Source organism: Myotis myotis, unplaced genomic scaffold (assembly GCF_014108235.1).
Source record: "Myotis myotis isolate mMyoMyo1 unplaced genomic scaffold, mMyoMyo1.p scaffold_m19_p_10, whole genome shotgun sequence".
In the NCBI taxonomy this organism is placed as follows: domain Eukaryota; kingdom Metazoa; phylum Chordata; class Mammalia; order Chiroptera; family Vespertilionidae; genus Myotis; species Myotis myotis.
Window position 1 is genome coordinate 16,951,266 of NW_023416314.1, and position 21,406 is coordinate 16,972,671.

The window sequence follows — 21,406 nt, forward strand, 5'->3', positions numbered from 1 at the left end:
AGTTCACTTATTTAATTATCCACCCAGACCATCAACATACCAGTATGTAGATGAGGAATGTGACCAAAATTTTATAGCAGCATAAAGAGTTGTTCCATCATTAGTTTTATATATATACACCATCGCCTAAAGGGAACATTGGAGTACACAGGTGGTTATTCTTATGTATATGCATGTGTGTTTTGCAAAATGTACACAACAAAGCTAAGATTTTCTTTTGGTGTGTGTTATGGCAGATGGGGAAGATCATGCGTGGACCATTCATGAAGTTCGTAGCACACGCAGCCTCCTTCACCATTTTTCTGGGTCTGCTAGTCATGAATGCAGCTGACAGATTTGAAGGCACCAAGCTCCTTCCTAATGAAACCAGCACAGATAATGCAAAACAGCTGTTCCGAATGAAAACATCCTGCTTCTCATGGATGGAGTTGCTCATCATATCCTGGGTAATAGGTAAAGGCTGAGTTTCCGTCATCATTTATTTTTGCAGCCTTAGCAGTTGGACTGAATGACACTGATTCCTTCACACATCAGTCCTACAAATATATGCAACATGACACAATGCACCCCACACCATGATTTTCTTCGTGTTTTTAAAGCAGAGTTAGTTTGGGTTCATTATGAGTGTCATAGTCTTCTCACAGGCCCCCCAAGACCCCCAGGAAGAAAATAAATAGGATAGTATTAATCAAGCCCCATCAGTGATGAAAAACCACTATTCATATTTTGGGAGAGCTGTGACATAAAGCTTAAAAACAACCATATGATTTTACATTGAGATTTAATAGGAACTCAAGCTAATAAGCACTTATTTTTGCATTTTTGGAACATTACATACCAGAGACTGTTTGGATATTTTATTTTATTTATTGATTTTTTTTTGCGAGAGATCAATTTGTTGTTCCACTTATTGATGCATTCATTGGTTGATTCTTGTTTGTGCCCTGACTGGGAATCAAACCCTCAACCTTGGTGTATCAGGATGATGCTCTAACCAACTGAGCCACCCAGCCAGGTTTCAAAGCTCTTTATGTACATCAACTCACACAGTCTTTCTGCCTCCGCTTTCTAATCTGTAGCATAATAATACCTCTACCTTACAGCATTATGTTACCTTTAGAGCTCCCAGGTGGTAAGTGAAACAGAGGGAATGCAGTGTTAACAGCCACAGTATGTGTCAATCAATCATACATATGACTTGTCATTAATATAATGTAAATGGGAATGATATTTCAATTGGATATTTATGAATGAACATATTAAGCGCCTTTGTTAGGTAGTGAGGATACTGAGGTGAATGAGACGCAGTCCTTGCACTGAAGTCTGGGAGCAGGTCAATGAATAAACCTGCCTCTGTGGAGAAGACTTAATGAGCACACAGTGTTTTGTTTTATTTTATTTTAAGAAATGTAAAGCGAGGGAGCAGGCCTTTTCTCTACTGCCCTAGAGGTAGAATGAGCACCAGCCGGTCCACACAGAGGAGATACTTCCTGCACATTCAACAGTGGGATGAGCAGCCTTCAGAATAGTAAGCACCTCATCTCCAGACAAGTTCAAGCAAGGCTTGGTCCCCACGGAGAAGTGGGTTTCAAATTATGCTTGGCAGCTCCCGGGGTCTCGCAGGGCACATATGACAGGGAATTTTTCTTCGGGTGGAATAGTTCACTGTGTTTTTTTAAGCTTTAGTATATATTTTTACCAATAATTCTGAGAGAGAGAGAGAGAGAGAGAGAGAGAGAGAGAGAGAGAGAGAGAAAAGGGAAAATGGGAGGAAGGAGAGGAAGCTTTGAAAACAACTAGACCACATGAGTTTAAATGTCCCATTGATCCCTATGCTTCAGTTCTCCCTCGTCTCCTGTTAAGGAGGCTGGCAGGAACCCAAGGACCACAAAAGGAAAGCTGCCTTCAGATTTTTCTCATCCCTGTGCATAGTTTTGGGGTTGAGGTAAGAGGTGTGTGTGTGGTTAAGTGTATACATGCAGTATATTCTGTTTTAAATTTGATCCACTAAAATATGTATGAATTTAATTCTAGTCACCTCTTAATGTGGAAAAATGCAAAATAAAGTAATGAAGTTATCTTCTCATCAAAGCACATACTTAGTGATGCACTGAATTCTAGTTTAGAGAAAAGCGCATAGTAAATTGTTAGCACGCAGAGACCACACACATGGCAGGTTCTTGGTTAGAGGTTCACGACAAACAGGAGAATATGGGGCAGGTGGTTGCTGGGAGGAAGAGGAGATTAATTTCAACTAGGGGACTATGAAAGCCTTCTTGATGGAGGCAGGTTTGACTAGTTATTGGAATCCAAAGATTATATTCCTCCACAGGGCTCTAGGAGGAAACAGGACTTCAGAGAGTAGGGTATCTTAAAGGTAAGAGGAGTAAAGTCCCTCCTTTATAATAAAGCAAGATTCTTCAAATTAAGGAAGAAAATATATACCAATCATAGAAATTTAAAAATAGTAAGTGCTCAATACATTTTACTTGTTATTTTCCCCAAGTGCCAGACACAATAACATGAAGTTACATGAGTTGTTTATCTCATAACAATTCTATGAATTAGGTGCAAGCTACTCTCATACCCATTTTACAGACTGAGTTTTATAAAGTTGAAGTAACTTGCCAAAGATTACAGGGCTAATAAGTGGAGGAACAAGGTCAAATCTATGGAGATTTGATCCCCAAACCTATGTTCCTATGTACAACACTCAATTTTAGAGAGAGTGTGCAACATTATTAATAATCCCACCAGCAAGAGACCACTGCTATGAATAAGGTCCTGAGTTCCTTCTAGTCTTTTATTGTGCTTGCTTTAAACATAAAGTCATGGAATAGATAGCATATTTTACTTTTTTACTTAACATGTTTAAATGCTTATGACAAACATTTTCCACCGTCTTATTCCAGGTCTTCCAAGAAGGAGGTGCAAAGACAGGATTAAATATATGACAGTTTTTTTTTAAGGGAGATTGAAATTCTATGAAGGGAGATTTCATGTGGGAGAAAATGGGGAGGAAGCTGAGGAAAGGGGCAAGGGCTGTCAGACTGGGACGTGAGCCTGGTTCTGAGGGAGGGAGAGAGGGAAGGGAAGTTGGGAAGAAGCATCCTAGATCTCCATGCAGTTGAAGGGAAGTTCAATAAGGCTGTCAGGAAATCCTTGAGCCAAAATCAGCCCTCGGAGTATAATAAAGCAAGATTTATTATAATAAATCTTGGAGTAGTCCCGTGTCTCCCAAGAATGGGTGCTCTCACTCTCCGGTTGGGAGCAGCCCCTGGAAAGCATCGTTGTGGGACAAAAATGGCAGTAGATTTCAGAATGCAGTCGCTGAGGCCCAGGGCCAATTAAATTCTTGGTCTGTGAGGTTTATGAGGTACATTCTCATGGTCACTACCCCATGGCAATGAAAATATTAGTATCATATCAAATGGCTGTGTGTGTGTGTGTCTTGGTTATAAAGAATACTACAGTAAACATCTTTTTAATATATTTTATGTATAGTGTTAAATGGATCAAATAATGGTTTTTTTTAAAAGCATCTTGATGAACTTTGTCAAATTGCTTTCAGATAAGGCTCTGATATTGCTGGACTGTGCGATTTGGGGAGACATGGGAATTATGGATGAATGGTTGGTTTAAGGCCAAATGCTGAAGGGTTTTGAATATCAGGTTGAGGTCTTTCAAATTTATTTTGTTTTATTGAAGAGCATAGGCTGGAATGAAATTGAATTGATAATTTAACCCCTTTCCAATGCAGGCATGATATGGGCTGAATGTAAAGAAATTTGGACTCAAGGCCCCAAGGAATATTTGTTTGAGTTGTGGAATATGCTTGACTTTGGTATGTTAGCGATCTTTGCAGCATCATTCATTGCAAGATTCATGGCATTTTGGCACGCTTCCAAAGCTCAGAGCATCATTGATGCAAATGATACTTTGAAAGACTTAACAAAAGTCACATTGGGAGACAATGTGAAATACTACAATTTGGGTGAGTTTACAGTAAGCAGTCAATATACGTTAATAAAAATGTAGAATTTTCTTCTAAAAATACATGGCATTAGTAGTTTGGTTATTACCCATTCTCATTGAATTTTTGGTTAGTTTCCAGCTTCCCCAGAGTATCTATATCTGAAGAAGCATGTGTTTTGCCTCTTCCTTCTATATTTCTTCTGGTTGGAAACATCTCTTAGTCATAGGAATGATCTCACTGATCTCTTGGATCAGTTGGCTAACTATCAGACTCCATTGAGAATGCTTGCCTTGTGTCTTAGGTTTATTTTCTCCTTGTCTCTATTAAACACACTATTCCTTGTTTTTTCATGTCCAGTTTGTTCGTTTTTGTTTTGTTTTGTTTTCAGATTCCACATATAAGGGACATCATACAGTGTTTTTGTCCTTCTCTGTCTCACTTAGCATAATGTCCTCAAGGTCCATCCATGTTTCACATATGACAGGATTTCCTTCTTCTCATGATTGAATAATATTTCCTTGTGTGTATATCACATCTTCTTTTATCCATTCATCCATTGGTGGCACTTTGGTAGTCTCCATATCTTGGCTGTCGTGAACAATGCTATAATAAACAATGAGAGCGCATAAAAAAACAAACAAAAAACCCCCAGTATACATTTGAGTACCATTTCCATTTAAGACATATAGATTATTTGAAAGCAAGGGAATTGTGGGAATCTCTGAAAGGGCCCTCAATAAATGACACTACTGTTTCCCACCCAGGCTTTGAACTAGTTGAGAAATAAAACAAAAAGTTAATATGGAGGTCAGATCATCACCTCTACTACTGATAAAGTTCAGGGTAGATGACATAGTTTTGAGTCCTTAATCCACTGGCTCAGCAATATTGAACCCCCAGAATTGGGCAGACATATCTTCAAATTTCCAAACAATAATGGTCAGGACAGTCCTCCCCTAAGAGGGGTATGGCAGCATGTGCCTGACCATGTGAGCTTCCTCCATGGAGGGCCAGAGGAGAATTCACAAGAAAAAGAGGACAGAGCTGAGCCAGGTATGCTCAGTTATCCATCCCAAGTCAAGAGTCTGATAAGTCATTCCACCTCCCCAGGGAAAGTGACTCAGGATGGAAATAGGTTCAGTTATTTGCCTAGGGAAAATCCCTTCTTCTAGAAACATGGAGTGGGAAAAAGAGACTTCCTCTGTATACTTATTTTAAACCCTCTGATAAGAAATCAGTTAACATGTTCATTGATATCTCTACCAGTTATTGGCTATATCACATAAGGATTTATTTTTTTATTATTAACTTGCAGTATTTCTTTTACCATTTAACTACAGTTTTTAATATACAGAATTTTATAAAGTTAAAGCGATCTATCTGTTTATTGTAGTACTTATATTCAAAGCACTGTGTATATGTTCTCAAAAAGAAAACTAATCCACTTCTCAGCAAGTAAACAAAGACACATTTATAATAATATTTTTCCTTTTTATTACACATTGTTTTTGCATTTTTCTTATGATGCTTTCTTAATTGGGTTTTTGATGACCTAACATAGTAATATATATAATTATATCAGGTCATCAAAATTAATAAATGCATAATTGCTCATTTTTATGATGAAAATAGACTTGAGTGACCCATAAAATTACTTTAGTAAATTTAAATAACTACAAGTATTCCACAAGCCCCAAAACAGATAATAGTGTTATTATAGTTTCAGATTAAATAATAAATGCTACCATTTATTTAATGTCAACTACTTTCTAAACATGGAATGTGTATGTTTTTGTATTGAATTCTCACAACAGATTGAGAGCGATAGAAGTGGTATTATCTCATTTGCAAGGACGGGAAAATAAAAACTAAGAGAAGTTAAATAATTTGTCCCAGCTTTTCTAGGCTACCTACTGGAATTTTTATATATACTGAGTTTGTAGTTTGAGCTCTTAACCATTATGCTATTCTCTTATGGAAAATTGCCAGCAAACCAACTAGGAGGGTCATTTTCTCAATAAATTCACTAGCTCAATTAGACCTGACGCTTAAAGAAGCCCTTTAAGAACAGAGAATTCCATCCGGAACTAGATTGCTAATGTAATTACATTCTTAACCAGAAAAAGTTACTTAAGTAAACAGCTTAAAGAAACTCACCATAACTCGTGTCTTCTTTTTTCCTAGCCAGGATAAAGTGGGACCCCTCTGATCCTCAAATTATATCTGAAGGTCTTTATGCAATTGCTGTAGTTTTAAGTTTCTCCAGAATAGCTTATATCTTACCCGCAAATGAAAGCTTTGGACCCCTGCAGATATCACTTGGAAGAACAGTAAAAGACATCTTCAAGTTCATGGTCATCTTCATCATGGTGTTTGTGGCCTTCATGATTGGAATGTTCAACCTCTACTCCTACTACATTGGTGCAAAACAAAACGAAGCCTTTACAACGTATGTGATCTCAGATGTTTTGATGATGGTGATTACAGATGAAAGAAATATGAGCTTAAATGATTACAGATTTAATAAATCTTGTGTAAAACAAAACGAGACCTTCATGATGTATATGTTCTCAAATGTTTTGATGGTGAAGATTGCAGATTAAATGAATGTTGGCTTAACAGTGTTTGCATATTTTCATCGGATAAATAGTGCTTTGATTTTCCTCTTCAGCAAAATGAGATTTGTAAATGAGTTGAAAGAACTAAAAAATATAAGCACCTTCCTAATATAAAGTGATAATAGCTAACATTTTTAGAGCCAGGTACTGTACTATGATTTTATTATCTCCATTTCACAAAAAGAGGAAGCTAAGGTTCAGAAAGTTAAATACCTTGCTGAATGTTGTTGCACAGCTGCCAGCATTTGGAAAAGCTGGGACGTAACCCCTTGTCCACTGACTTCAGCATCTGTGCTCTTAACTGCTGGGGTGCTGACTGTGAGCACAGCTGCTTTCCTAATTTAATTTGTCAGATCATTTTGAGATCTGAATTATCAACAGTGACAAGAGTTTTGGCTTATGTTCACCATAGACACACATGTTAGTTTGTTTTTAATAAATATGTTTGGAATTGATTACACAAATATTAGGTCCTCAGTGTCACAATCAGAAGCATCAACTGGAGCATAACCTATTGTTACCCATATTTTTGTGAAGTGCGGTTTATCAGATAAAATGAACAAACAGGCTTAGCTTTGCTCAGTAATTATGCCTAAAGTATTGAAATACCAAGACATGTCAGTGATTTTGATAACAGTGTATATCTGTAATAGTATATGTTTATATTGTCATATTTTCCTTAAGACACATACTATTGTTATCTACTCTTTATTGCATATAAGTGGAAGTATACATGAGCAGGAAACTTAAAAGGGCTCTAACAAATTGAACTGTTATTATTAAGCAATACATTTAACACTTTCATTGCCTAAGCTATGGATTATTTAAATGTTAACATTTGTAGTTATGAAGTCATGTTAATAACATTTATTGAGTACTTATTATGTGCCAGATATTGTGCTGTATGCTTCGTATGCACAATATTATCTCATTCTTGCAACAATCCTGGAAATAAAAGTTATTGTTCCCATTTTATAGAAAAAACTGAGGTTTAGGGAAGTAAAGAGTTTTTTTCATGACTACCTAATAATTTGCAAAGACATTAAATTAACTCACTTTTATTATGGAACCACTGTCAGTTATTTATATTCTTTATTATTTCCTTTCTCTATCTTTTTTCCCCCAGAGTCGAGGAGAGTTTTAAGACACTGTTCTGGGCTATATTTGGACTTTCTGAAGTGAAATCAGTAGTCATCAACTATAATCACAAGTTCATTGAAAACATCGGTTATGTTCTTTATGGCGTCTATAACGTTACAATGGTCATTGTTTTGCTAAACATGTTAATTGCAATGATCAACAGTTCATTCCAGGAGATTGAGGTATAATCTCTATACCTTTGTGTACTCTGTGCCTACATGTTTTAACTGTTGTGTACTCTGTGCCTACATGTTTTAACTCAGCAATGGTGATGAAAATCCAGACTTCTTTCCCTCCTTTGTTCTTTCCCTGTTTTATACAATTGTTTGACCAGTGAGCTAGTCTTTGCTTCCAAATGTAGCATCAGTGGATGTGTGGGGGAGTAAGACATAAGGAGGAGAAATGCTGTCTGATTCTTCATTGTTAAAAAATTTAGAACTGCTATCTCAGTTTTAATTTATATTTTATTCAAAAATGTACTGCTTATGAATACCACTGCTCTCCAAATCTTTGTGTATGTTTTCTTAAATCCTCACTCAAGTATATTTTTCCCATTGATTTTAGAGAGAGTGAAAAGGAGGGGGAGTGAGATAGAGGAGAGGAGGAGAGAGAGAGAGAGAGAGAGAGAGAGAGAGAGAGAGAGAGAGAGAAACATAGATCTGAGAGAGGCACACCAATTGCTTGCCTCCTGCCCTGACCAAGTATGTGACCTTGACCGAGAATCAAACCCAGGACCCTTCAGTGTGTGGGCTGTCGCTCTAACCACCGGTATACTAGTACACAGGCCAGGGTCTCCAAATCTCTTTGAGTGAGGTTCATAATTGACCTTTTCTGAAATTTAGAATGATTATAAATTTTTATTACAGAAACCTCGGCCTGTGAGTTAATCAAACAAGTCACTTGTTGCAGAATAAAAGAGTGACTAATTTTTATAGTGCTTTTCAGAATGTAGGAAAATACATTTATACGTGCCAGTGTATTTATAAACACATGCAGATTTTGAGACCTGTAGTCCTGTTGGCCTGATGAAATTTTAGGCATGTTTAGGAGAGAGTGTGAGCAGAATCAGCCCTTTGGGAAAGTCCTAGAGCAGTCTTTGGGGTCTGGGAGTGTTTGCAGGCGCCATTACTGCAGCGAGGCACACGGTGTTGGCGATATCCCAGTAGCTTTGTTTACGCATCTCCTTGCTGAACTGTCATGTGTCTTTTTGTATAGGACGATGCTGATGTGGAATGGAAGTTTGCAAGGGCCAAACTGTGGTTTTCCTACTTTGAGGAGGGAAGAACTCTTCCTGTTCCCTTCAACCTGGTGCCGAGTCCAAAGTCTTTGTTTTATCTCTTACTGAAGCTCAAGAAATGGATTTCTGAGCTGTTCCCGTGTCATAAAAAGGGTTTCCAGGAGGATACTGAGATGAACAAGGTAATTTGACTTGATAATTGTTTATTGTATTTTAAAATGCTGTGGCTATTTAATTTTTTTGAAATATGTTTTGTTTATATTTTTAGAGAGAGAGGAAGGGAGAGGGAGGGAGGGAGAGAGAGAGAGAGAGAGAGAGAGAGAGAGAGAGAGAGAGAGAGAAACATTGATTGGCTGCCTCCTTCACACCCCCGACTGGGGATCGAGCACACAACCTGGGCATGTTCCCTGACTGGGAATCGAACCACTGACCGTCTGGTGCATGGATTGATGCTCAACCAACTGAGCCACAATGGCCCAGGCAAATACTATGGCTGTTACAATTACTGTGAAAAGAAGCAGTCCATTATAAGATGCCCATTTATTTCTTATGTAGTCAGTTAGCTCAGCACGGTCTTTTGGCTTATGTCTGTTTAACAGGAGCACATTGGACATATCCTACTTAAAAGAATATAAGAGAATTTCATGAAATGTGACTAAAATAATGTAATACATTATTTGGAGCAGATACTGAAAGGGAGAGCTTTTCTGGGTCCCATTTTTGCACTTGTGGCCATTTGTCTCTCACCTCACTTTCAATTTATACAGCTGGGCAAAGCATCAGTAGCTGATTATGACTTGGGGGAATTTGACTCTTAAGTAACTTCTACATTGGAAAGTTCAGAAATCAACTGCTCACCTGCATTATGGGAGACTAGGCTTGCAGTAAGTAGTTGAGGAAAGAAAGATGTAAGGGTACTAATTGGAAACAAGAATCCCATGAGCCAATGCAATCTCAAGAAACCATAAAAGAGGGATATTGCTTGGATGAAGGGCTAGGAGGATCACAGTATGTTCAGAAATATTTAGAGCACATGTGGAATGTTGTATATAATTGTGTGTGTCGGTGGGGGGCGGGGGGCTGGCGGGTTACTCCACGCAAAAACCCCTGCTGGGTGCAGAACTCTACATCCGGGAGGACTAGAGGCATCCGGAGGAGGAGTACCTGAATGGGGACAGGTGTGGATAGGATGTCAGATGATGGGGGATTCAAGGAACTGGCTATTTCACTGGAAGAAGGAGGACTGAAGGGGAACATGAATATCTTTTGAATTCTTACTTTTGACTCGGAAGTACATTTGTTTTGTTTCTCTCCCTTCAAAAATAGGAAGAGAGGCAATAGATGATAGTTGCAAATAGTTCAATTTTAGGTCTATGTAAAAATAAACTTGTAACAAAATCTGCCCAAAAGGGTGGTGGGCTGTCTTATGAAGAAATAAGCCTCCTATCACTGAAAGTAATCAATATGCCAGACGGCCGACATTAGAATACATATAGATCTTCCTACACTGGGTGGTCAATTAAGCCAAATGTGTAAAAGGTCCTTGCAATTATAAGATTTTGTCATTGAATAAAAAGAAAACATTCTAATTCCTGCTCCATTTGCTACTTGGGGTTCTCAAGTGAATAATAAACTCTCTGAGCTCTATTTTTATCAACTGCACTATGGAAATAAAGGTTATATCTACATTACGAAGATCAAATCAAGTCAGTATGCAAAAGTACTTTGAGAATGCCAAAGCCCTTTTTAAATATCATTACTTTTACGATTATTTTGTGTTAGAATTTTGGAAAAATATGCCATTTATGCCATTTTTCCAGAGGTATAACATAGAACTTAGTGGGTTGAGTAGCAAAAACTTTCCTTACTTAATCACATTGTGATTAGAGCTGCAATCTGAGAGAATTCCAGGTGAAAGGACATATCTAAGCACTTACCAAAGGGAAGACCCCAATAAGAGTATTTTTCTCCCATTGAAATCTGCTAGAGGGTTAGCCCAGACGGCCTTTAAAATGTGGAATAAAGAAAGAGTAAAATTGGCTTTGTAATCCCAAATGTACAATTAGCAATTATGCTCATTTTATTATCTCTCTTTAAAAGAGAAATGAAGAAAAGAAATTTGAAATTTTGGGGAGTCATGAAGACCTTTCAAAATTATCACTTGACAGAAAACAGGTAAGATCACCTTTAAAAATATGAAGTCATGCATAGGCTTATCCTTTCAGAGAAAAGAATAAATGTTCAGAAGCAATTTTAAGAGACAGACATTAGACACATTGAAGAATTTAACAATTTTCACAATGCCCAATGAATCTGCTACCGAGAGCTGGAAATAAAGCTATGTTCAAATAATCAGCAAAAGGAATGATGTGCTTATTTAAGATATATTAGACACACATTTCTTATGGATGATGGGATATAGGAATGATGGAAAGGAGGAGAAAGCAGAAACAGAGGAAGCCATCAGGGACTGATGGAGATGGGATTAAACTAGCGGCAGCTCAGGTGGAGAGGATGCACAGCCAAAAGAGGCTCCTCGTTAGTCAGTAATCCAGAAGCTGCCGAAAAAGGCACCATGAGAATTCAGTGGCTGTTGTTGATGGCACAGTTCAGGGTGAGCAATGTGCCTCAGACATGTGCTCCCCAGTTTGGAGTGGCAGAACCCCCAATGATGGGAACATTTGCTTCCTTCTTGTAGCATGCCTATAGAGGTGCAAGAAATGCTTCTTGAAACAGGGAACTTATACATGAGTTAATTAGGGGAAGGTCAGTGTACCAGGAGGATTTGCATTCAGTTGGACATAAAAAACCAAATCATGGTATTTTACAAGACAGTTGTTTCCCCCCTCCCACTTCACTCTCCAGGGGTGGGTGCTACAGGGCTGGTGCTGGGTCTCAGTGATTTTTCTGGACTTTTTTGTGGTAGGGAGATGCAAGATGACAGTTTCACTTCCAGCCATCACACCCACTTTTAGACGCGAAGAAGGAATAGGGGCAGAGGAAAAGTGGGCCATGCTAGCTGACTGCCACCGCTCTCAGAAGTGCTCCCAGCGATTCCTGTTGTTATATCTCATTAGCCAGAACTATGCTACAGAGTCACTCCAGGGGACACAAATGCCGAAGAGGGAGGCTTTTTTGTTTTGTTTATACATTATGTTTCCTCCACCAACACAGTAAGAATATCCATAAGTATTGACAGTAAAAACATTGAACTAAGTACTTAGAAGATTGGGATCTCACCACATCTCTGCCTTTTTAGCAATTCATTTAACTTCTATAAACTTCAGTTTCCTCATTTGTAAAATAGGGATGATCAAGTTATACAAACGCATCACACAAGACTGTTAGGGAGATTACAATGGTACTTTGTAAATTACAAACACTATGCAAGTGTAAAGTACTTATCATAGAGAAGTGGCTCTTTTGGTTATTTGGGTATAAATAATTCAATAAATATTTTACAAAACCAGGCCAGTGTAAGTTTGATATTACAGTTTTCCTATAAGAAACTACTTGTGCTAAAATTAAGATGAATACATGACACCCCAAATCATCAGACACATATGAGAAAAATTCAAGGGGAATCAAATGCCTTTGTTTATGATAGAAATTATAGTATCTCTCAAATCAAATGATATTATTTAGTATCTCCAAAAATCTAGAAAATTAAATTTTATTGTAATAACCTGAAAATACATTTTATATATATTTAAAGATGTGTATTTTTATTTTTTATTTATCTTCATTGTTGAAAGTACTATAGATGTCCCCTTTAATTTCCCCATTGACCCCTGCCATCCTGCTCCCACTGTCTCCCTAGACCTTCACCTCACTATTGTCTATATCCATGGGTTATGTCTATCTCTAATAATAAAAGTGTAATATGTTAATTAGACCAGACATCTTTACAGACGTCCTTCCTTGCAGACAAAGCCGCAGCAGGCGGGGGGAGGGGGCGGCAGATGGAGGCCGGGGCCAAGGCCCTTGCATGAATTTTGTGCATTGGGCCTCTAGTATGCATATAAAATTCTTTGGTTACTCTCTTCCCAAACCTCCCCCACCTTTTCCTCTGAAATATGTCAGTCTGTTGCATGCTTCAATATCTCTGGTTCTATTTTGTTCATCAATTTCTTTTGCTCATTAAATTCCATATGTAAGTGAGATCATGTGATATTTGTCTTTCTATAACTGGCTTATTCACTTAGCATAGTGAAATCTAGGTTCCTCCATGCTGTCTCAAAGGGTAAGAGATCCTTCTTTTTTACAGTTGCATAGTATTCCATTGTGTTTATGTATCATAGATTTTTTTTTTTATTATTCATTCATCTACTGATGGTTACTTAGGCTGTTTCCGGATCTTAGCTTTTGTAAATAATGCTGCTACGATTGTTTTATATCTTTTAAACAAGGCTTGGATCACCTTATACTTTCCAATAGCACATATTTTAATCCTAGATTGAAACAAACTCTTTAAGAGCAATGCTAAGCATGTGGTATCTGACCCTGGTGTGGATTAACAACATGTTGATTCCAATATCAGTTAGTCATCTAGAGATTCTTTTGTGTAACTATTTATTGTGGGAACCATGGAGATGTGCCATTCATCCCTTCTTGCAGGAGAGAGCTGCTCCAAGTGTGGTCAGCTGACAGCCTTCAGTGCAGCCTCTTTGGGACCCCCTACAGGGGGCCATGCTCCCCCTGGGGGCCACGCTCTTCCGGTCCTGGGCATCTGTGGTCATCACAGGACGCCTTTGGGAGCAGTCTTAGAACTGCGCTCCCTGTTGGGCTGGCTGACTTTCCCAGACAATCTGTTTACCTTCCCTCTTTCCCAGGGGAGCTGAGCCTCACAGCTTGGAAGCTTTTCTGTCTTCTCTGGCTCCCACTCCCCATTATCTCTCACAGGCATAATTCTAAAACATTTCAACCTTCTAACTTGGTCTTCAAGTTTAATTCCTGGGGGACCAAATCAACACAGTGTATAATATATTTGCCCTTGCCATGTAAGCTTGTGATGAACTGAAGTTGAGGCACATTTTCCATAGCTTGCTTTTTTGTGATACATGAACAATACATCTTCCTGAGAAAATGTTTTTTTTAAAGCAACTATGTATAGTTCCAAACATGTTTGCCTATTGCTGCTGAGTTGGACTCTGATATGTGCTGAGAAAAACTCTCATGGTTCTTTCTTCGTTACTCAGTTCACGTGGCTTTTGCTTACTCTGTTTCATGAAGTCTCCATCTAAAACGACAGTTTGTATTTCACTCGGTTCTTCTTTTTGAGTCCTTGAAGGTTAAGGTGGTTAGGTTGCTCAAAGGCGCCCTTCACATCTGCTTCAAGTACACCATGGACATCAGTAAGATGAGCCCTATAGATACAGTCACACCTCGTTTCTCGAACGTCTCCCATCTCAGATAATTCGGTTCTCCACCAAGTTGTTCACAGAAAATATGTCTCAGTTGTGGACCAAAACTTCAGTTTTCAACCTGACGAGCCTTTCACGCTGACACCTCAGCATGACAAAAAGCATCTCTCAGGCAACACACAAAGGAGAGACTGCTTTTGTTGCAGTGAAATCCAATGATTAGCACGATTTTAAAACATAAAGAGCATTAATATTGCTAAGGGTGTGAAGTGCTCACAAAATAACAAACACAGGCAATTGAATAGGTAGAAAAACCATTGCTGATTGGATAAATGAAAAGCAGGTAGACAGTAATAGCATTTTGGAGGTAGTGAGGTACGAAAAAATTGTTTACGGCTAATAGGAGGTGGTTTTGATAAATTTAAGAAAAGAAGTGTTTATTTCTAGATTAAACAGTACATTAGATATGTACTATATAAAAGAAAGGTTAAAGCAGGAAATCATTTGAAGGTCTGGAATGGATTTATGCAATTTACATTATTTCTAATGGGAAAAAAATGATTCGGTTTTCAAACAAATCACTTCTCCAACAGCCTTCCAGAACGAATTAAGTTCAAGAACCCAGATCTCAGTATATACTTTTTGAAACAAAGTAAGCAGACCTGTTAATTATTTTTGACCATATCCTCCTGAAGGTCACTGACGTCGGTGGTTGCTGGCATGAGGGTTTCAGATATGCATTCTGAAAGGATGCTGTAAATTAAGAGCTGACCCCTGCCACACAGTGTTACATGTGTAACCTGAAGTGCCAAGAAGCTTCTTGAATAGCTGCTGTGCTCTAGCTCCAGAGCAGGTCACTTTCCAGTTGTCACTTTCAGGGTCGGTGTTTACATCTGTGCAGTCAGCAAAATGGAGCAGACATGCAGGTGTTTACACCTGTGCAGTCAGCAACACGGAGCAGACATGCAGGTGTTTACACCTGTGCAGTCAGCAACACGGAGCAGACATGCAGGTGTTTACACCTGTGCAGTCAGCAACACGGAGCAGACATGCAGGTGTTTACACCTGTGCAGTCAGCAACACGGAGCAGACATGCAGGTGTTTACACCTGTGCAGTCAGCAACACGGGGAAGACATGCAGGTGTTTACACCTGTGCAGTCAACAACACAGGGAAGACATGCAGGTGTTTACACCTGTGCAGCCAGCAACACGGGGAAGACATGCAGGTGTTTACACCTGTGCAGTCAGCAAAATGGAGCAGACATGCAGGTGTTTACACCTGTGCAGCCAGCAACACGGAGCAGACATGCAGGTGTTTACACCTGTGCAGTCAGCAACACGGAGAAGACATGCAGGTGTTTACACCTGTGCAGTCAGCAACACGGAGCAGACATGCAGGTGTTTACACCTGTGCAGTCAACAACACAGGGAAGACATGCAGGTGTTTACACCTGTGCAGCCAGCAACACGGAGCAGACATGCAGGTGTTTACACCTGTGCAGTCAGCAACATGGGGCAGACATGCAGGTATTTACACCTGTGTAGCCAGCAACATGGGGAAGACATGCAGGTGTTTACACCTGTGCAGCCAGCAACACGGAGCAGACATGCAGGTGTTTACACCTGTGCAGTCAGCAACACGGGGAAGACATGCAGGTGTTTACACCTGTGCAGTCAGCAACATGGGGAAGACATGCAGGTATTTACACCTGTGTAGCCAGCAACATGGGGAAGACATGCAGGTGTTTACACCTGTGCAGTCAGCAACACGGAGCAGACATGCAGGTGTTTACACCTGTGCAGCCAGCAACATAGGGAAGACATGCAGGTGTTTACACCTGTGCAGTCAGCAACATAGGGAAGACATGCAGGTGTTTACACCTGTGCAGCCAGCAACATGGGGCAGACATGCAGGCATGTACACCATGTGCATCAGTCCACATGCAGGACAGACATGCTATTTTTGCATTATTGGTCTGTTTATGCTGGGTTGAGTGAGACGTGGCAATGTTAAGAAATCAGTTACATGTCCAGGAACTCTATCCTTGAACTTTTAACAAGTCAGAGGCTATCTTTTGTTGCTGTTGTTAATCCTCACCTGAGGATTTTTTCTCCATTGATTTTTAGAGAGAGTGGAAGGGAGGTAGAGCGGAAAGGGGAGGGAGGGAGGGGGAGAGAGAGAGAGAGAGAGAGAGAGAGAGAGAGAGAGAGAGAGAGAGAGAGAAGACACATTGATTGATTTTCTCCTGCACTGGGACTGGAAATCGAACCTGCAAGCCCCGTATATGGCCTCGTCCGGGAATTGAACTCATGATCCTTTGGTGCTAGGAGCTGACACTAAATACTGAGCCACCGGCCAGGGCAGAGGCTATCCTTTTAATCCTGTGGTGAAACAGTCACAGAAAGGAGTGGTTTCGATTTGTCACTTTCACCAGGACCACTTCTCTGGGTGAGTTTGTACAAGTCCCCAGCCCTCTTCAGGCCTGTTGAGTTACCATCTCTGGCAATGAGGCCTGGAAGCTGGTGTTTTAATAAGACCTCAGGAGGTTTGGATGCTCATCTGGGTGTGGGAATCACTGAGTATTTCATTCCCTGAATAACTTAGTCGTGATCTTGGGCATGTCAGTAAAAAGCAATCTTTGTAAAGTATCTCCAGAATAAATGAACTAGATTAAAACCAACCATGAAATAGGCCCAAAGCCACAAAGCAGATATTTATGACTTTTGTATAATAATAACAGCCACGGACACTTGCAGAACACCTACTGTATGTCAAGCTACATATTCTACGTACCTTATCTCTATAATCCTCACGTTAGCTCTAGGAGGCTGGTGACACCATTTTCCCTATTTTATACACACAGAAGGTGAGGATTAACAGAGGTGGAATGACTTGCTCCGAGTCCCATTTCAGACAAGTGACAAAGCCAGAATGCAAATTCACATCTACTTGATTCCAAAGCAAGAGGCTTGCAGGCTCTGTGCCCCATGGCTTCATGTCACATCTGCATTTCCTGCTGACTCGTATATTGTCTGTACCTTTAAGTTCATGGTTTTGCTCCGGGCCTCAGGCATTTCAGCTGCGGGGGATGGGAGACTCTCAGAACTGTTGCCATGTCCAACCACATAATAATTTCCAATGACTGAATGAAGCGTACTTGTTCCTCTTAATAAATAACAAACAAGGTATTGAGTGTTCCTCACTCTGATTGTACAAAGAGTTAGGAAATGTTAATAAACTAATTATTAGAAAACGAACCAGAGAGAAAACATAAAGAATACAGGAAATGTGGTAGAAGGTATTTTAAAAAGGAGAGGCAATGAATCATTCAGAATTGGAGTGTAGCCTGGCTGGTGTGGCTTAATGGTTGAGCATCGACCTGTGAACCAGGAGGTCACACACAGTTCAATTCCCCGTTAGAGCACATGCCCAGGTTGCAGACTCTATCCCCAGTGTGACGTGTGTGGGAGGCAGCAGATCAATGATTCTCTCTCATAACTGATGTTTCTAACTCTCCTTCTCTCTTCCTCTCTGAAATCAATAAAAATATATTTTAAAAAGGAATTGGAGTGTGCATTTGTGCACTAATCTGTTATAAAGCTTTTATCCAATGCTTCCTGCTTCTACTCAACCAGCTTCCCCTCCCCACTCCCATCACATTGTACTTATTAATATGATCTATACTTATCCAGATCCCGAAGGTTTGAATATTATTCATATTGCAAATTGAATTCTCTTGACTTTCCAGTTTATTTCATTAGTGTGCATAGAAACAATTATATGTTAGAATTTTCTGCCACCAAGTGGTAATAATGCTTCTTTGCACATTGGGTAAGTTCCTCCTTACATACTGTTTGTTGGATTATTCCCTTTTAACCTGTGTTTATTGCATACCTGTTATGTATTTAGAAATGGGTTAGAAATTTTTCTCAAAAATGTTCATTTGTATCCACATTCATGTCTCAGATTTAGAGCAGCACTAGTCACATAAAAATGTCCCAAATAACTTTATAAATGTTTAGTCATATACCATTTCACAATACCAGTGGTTTCCAAACAGGGGTGGTTTTGCCCTCCCCAACCCCCACTAGCATCCCCAGGGCACATTTGAAATAGAGGCATTTTTGTCACCAGAGAGGGTCACTGTTGCTGGCATAGAGTGGGTTAGGGGGCATGGATGCTGCTAAACATCCTGCAATACACAGAAAGCCCCCACAATAAAGAATTTTCTAACCCAAAGTGTCAAAAATGTCTGGATCGAGAAACCTGGAACTCAGTCCACTGCCTCCACACCTGGGAGAGCTGCAGGTTAGGCTGGAGCTGTATGAACACAGTGTAACTCCAGTCATTGACTCTTCAAGATCTACCCTCTAGAAAATCCACAATCATACACATTCTTAAGTGAACAGAATACTGTTTTCTGTTTCCTGGCATTATTACTTCCTCTGTATCACCCAGTGTGTTGCGTTGTAAGGCATTTGCCTCGTGGCTTAAAACTAATTCATTGTATTTCAGATGTATCTTTATCATGTAGTTGAGCTGCAACCTACTGGTTCATGAACCCAGAGAGTTTTGTACGTGCCTTGTATAGCAAGGTGTCCAGAAACCAAGTGAGGTCCATTAGTGACCCAACAACACTTCTTCTTTCACTTATTTCACCAACCAGCAATGCTGAGCACTTGCCATCTGCTGGGCAGTGCTGGCTCTAGGGACATTGGGATGAACTAAAAAGTCCATCCTTCTATAAAGCCTAGAGAGTGCAGACAGTACACATGGAACTAAGCCAGTGAATATAGTAATTGTAAGTCGTGAAGTATGTTATGAAGGAAACAATCAAGAACTATTTTTCATGAGGTGGGCAAGAAAAGCTTTCCAATAAGCTTATGTTTTAAGCAAAAATCCAAAGGGTGAGCCATGGCCAGTGTGGCTCAGTTGGTTGGGCATTGTCCTGTGCACTAGGGTTTCTGGCTCAGTTACCAGCCAGGGCACATGCTCAGGTTGCAGGCTCGATCCCTGGTAGGGGGCATGCAAGAGGCAGCTGATAGATGTTCTGCTCTCACATTGATGGTTTTCTTTCTCTCTCCCTCTCCCTTCCTCTTTCTCTAAAAATCAATAAAAATATTTTTTAAAAATCCAAAGGTGAGAGAGAGCTCGTCATCCAGGCAAAGAGCCAGGAAAAGAGGGTTTTAGGAATTGGAAACAGCAAACACACAAGCCTTGTTAGAAAAGAGCAAATGAAAGAAGTCCTGTGTGACATTACTATAATACTAAGTTTTTGTGTGTGTTTTTTAAAAGGATTATCTCCAAGGGCATGGTGTGTCGTGGAGCTGCCTTAATTGGGGATGATTTGGCATCATTCCCAATCAAGTATCAAGGACCACACATTTGCCTTCAAAAAATCTATAGGAAGCAAAATTTTTTTTACTTTCCAATTTCCATGAACATCCATGGATGTACTGGTAGCCTCTAATAAAAAAAAAAAAAGAGCACCAAATTAATGATTTTCAGAGGCTGAGAATTCATGAATAGTTGGTAAAGGATGTGCAAAGATTCCATTGGTCTGGGCCTTTTCTCTCTGTTTATGAACCTGTCCTTACTCTCAATGTTTTCTCATAAAAACAGGGATGAAAGTGACCTTGAACCTGGCCATCACATTTAATGATGTCCTTAAGGTGTAAATTACAGTTTGAAAGCCAGAAATAATTATGGCATTATAAAAAGAAACGAATAGTTATATTATTTAAAAATAAAATATATCGCCATAACCGGTTTGGCTCAGTGGATAGAGCGTCGGCCTGCGGACTGAAAGGTCCCAGGTTCGATTCCGGTCAAGGGCATGTACCTGGGTTGCAGGCACATCCCCAGTAGGGGGTGTGCAGGAGGCAGCTGATCGATGTTTCTCTCTCATCGATGTTTCTAGTTCTCTATCTCTCTTCCTTCCTCTCTGTAAAAAATCAATAAAATATATTTTAAAAAAATAATAAAATAAAAATAAAATATATTGCCCTGGCTGGTTTGGCTCACTGGATGAAGCATCGGCCTGCGGACTGAAAGGTCCCAGGTTCAATTCCAGTCAAGGGCATGTACTTTGGTTGCAGGCATATCCCCAGTAGGAGGTGTGCAGGAGGCAGCTAATCGATGTTTCTCTCTCATCGATGTTTCTAACTCTCTATCCCTCTCCTTTCCTCTATGTAAAAAATCAATAAAATATATTTTACATAAATAAATAAAATATATTAAAGTTATATTATTAAAATAGGCTTAAGCTTGCATAAATTTCACACATTCATTCATTAGAAGAACTTGAAGGACTACAGAGGTTACTAGATCCCCCCCTTCATTGTCAGAGACATAGTAGAGAGTTTTAGCACCTTGCCTAGGGTTACACAGCTAACTTGTAGCAGAAGCAGATTTGCGTCTTTAGGTCTCTGGCAGGTACTCTTAAGAATCTAAGCTGCCTCTCTTTGGTCAGTTTGGTCAATTGTGTAATTTTACCTTAATGTTTTTCAAAGTAAATATAAAATAATGTAACACTTTACTGATTTTTTTTAGAGAGGGTGAAGAAAAAAGAAAATAGTTTTGTGAAAAAAATGCTATCTGTACTATCAAAATTACAAATTGTTTTTTATGGATTTTGTCAGCCTTTTGACTTTTTTCCTATTACTATAATTCAGCTAGACCATCATTGTTTATGTTCTTTGTTAGCACCCATAACTTAGCACAGTATCTTACATATAGAAGACGCTTAATACATGCTTGTTCGGTGGATGGATGCGTACATAGCTGTTTTAATTCAGTATGCAGGCATTGAAAGATCAAAGCTGTAATACTTTCAGCAATAAAGATGAATTTTAAAAAATAAAAGTAAAGATCAAAGTATTGAAGTCAAGGATTTTAATGGAGTCTCATTGAGCTGTACCTATAGCAACTTAGATGTCACTGGGAAATATCTTTGAAGACAATCTTAAAGTTTCTCATCCCCTGTAAACAGTTGTGTACCCAAAGCATAGAAATTTGGAGCTGCTCTGTTTCACTTGGGTTATCCTTGTTTTTTGTAGAAACATATTTTT

The 21,406-nt window shown here is 39.4% G+C and overlaps 1 protein-coding gene across 2 annotated transcripts in view; it reads left to right on the top strand.

The window, feature by feature from the left end:
- The window catches only part of TRPC6 (transient receptor potential cation channel subfamily C member 6), a 109,231-nt gene that overhangs the window by 82,901 nt on the left and 4,924 nt on the right, over positions 1-21,406 (top strand). Inside the window, exons 5-10 of one of the 2 annotated variants that reach the window (XM_036324604.1) lie at positions 237-453; positions 3,761-3,994; positions 6,161-6,425; positions 7,721-7,916; positions 8,950-9,153; positions 11,072-11,146. In XM_036324604.1, the coding sequence (XP_036180497.1) occupies positions 237-453; positions 3,761-3,994; positions 6,161-6,425; positions 7,721-7,916; positions 8,950-9,153; positions 11,072-11,146 (1,191 nt within the window). The remainder of the gene's footprint in view (positions 1-236; positions 454-3,760; positions 3,995-6,160; positions 6,426-7,720; positions 7,917-8,949; positions 9,154-11,071; positions 11,147-21,406) is intronic. The other variant, XM_036324605.1, reaches the window with a different exon arrangement.